The sequence below is a fragment of the Bison bison genome, unplaced genomic scaffold, assembly GCF_000754665.1.
Source record: "Bison bison bison isolate TAMUID 2011002044 unplaced genomic scaffold, Bison_UMD1.0 scf7180017864180, whole genome shotgun sequence".
Taxonomy (NCBI): Eukaryota; Metazoa; Chordata; class Mammalia; order Artiodactyla; family Bovidae; genus Bison; species Bison bison.
The window spans coordinates 8,059,069-8,059,833 of record NW_011494752.1 but is presented as its reverse complement, the minus strand read 5'-3'; the positions used below and the strand labels follow the sequence as shown (position 1 = coordinate 8,059,833).

The 765-nt window shown below is 62.4% G+C and overlaps 1 protein-coding gene across 1 annotated transcript in view; it reads right to left on the bottom strand.

The window, feature by feature from the left end:
• Nucleotides 1-765, bottom strand: part of NATD1 (N-acetyltransferase domain containing 1) — a 20,215-nt gene that overhangs the window by 5,510 nt on the left and 13,940 nt on the right. Inside the window, exons 4-5 of the mRNA XM_010843162.1 lie at nt 321-439; nt 141-199 (exon numbers count right to left, since the gene is read on the bottom strand). Coding sequence (XP_010841464.1) covers nt 141-199; nt 321-439 — 178 coding nt within the window. The remainder of the gene's footprint in view (nt 1-140; nt 200-320; nt 440-765) is intronic.

The following is a 765-nucleotide window of genomic DNA, read 5'->3' as shown; positions in this document are numbered from 1 at the left end:
CTCCTGAAAAGGGGAGAGGGGCAGTGGAGACTGCAGGGCGGGGCCCCGAACAGCTTTTAGGGGACTCACGGCCACCCTCACACTTGGTGCCAGGCTCGGCCCCCCGCAGAGTTCACTGGGCACCTACCATCCATGCACACTGGGTCCCAGCAGTGAGCTCCCCACATAAAGCAGGCATCCGGGTCCCTGGGGGCCCGGCCTGGGAGGTGGGGGCGTAGAGGTGAAAGGGGGGTAGGTGGCAGCTGCAGCCCATGGGAGGGCAGGGCCTGGCCACCACTGGGCCTGGTCTCCTCTGAATGCGGTCAGCCTCCATGCCCTACCTTGGCCAGGTGCTTGGCGATGCCGCGCCCGCGGTAGGCGTCAGGGACCTCTGTGTGCTGTAGGTCCACGATCCGCTTGCCCACATACTCATAGAGCAGGACTGCCCGGTCGTGACATCCTGTGGGGAGGCGGTGGGCAGGTGAGGCCCTGAACCAGCAGGGAGGCCCGGGGGAAGGGTCAGGGGTTCGGTGCTGGGCTGCAGTGCTGGGTCTGGAATCACCTCTCTGTGCCTCAGTTCCTCATCCACAAAGCATGGATATAACAGAGCGCTCCTCAGGACAGTGTCTGGAGGGTTAGCGTGCTTAGAACAGCGTCCAGAACACACCGAGCCCCATGTGGGCCTTTTCTGCTACCATCAAGCTTAGCATCCCAGGGCTCCCACTGCTCCCCAAGGCCCAGCTCTCTGCACCCAAACACAATTGATAATGAGATAATTAAACCAAT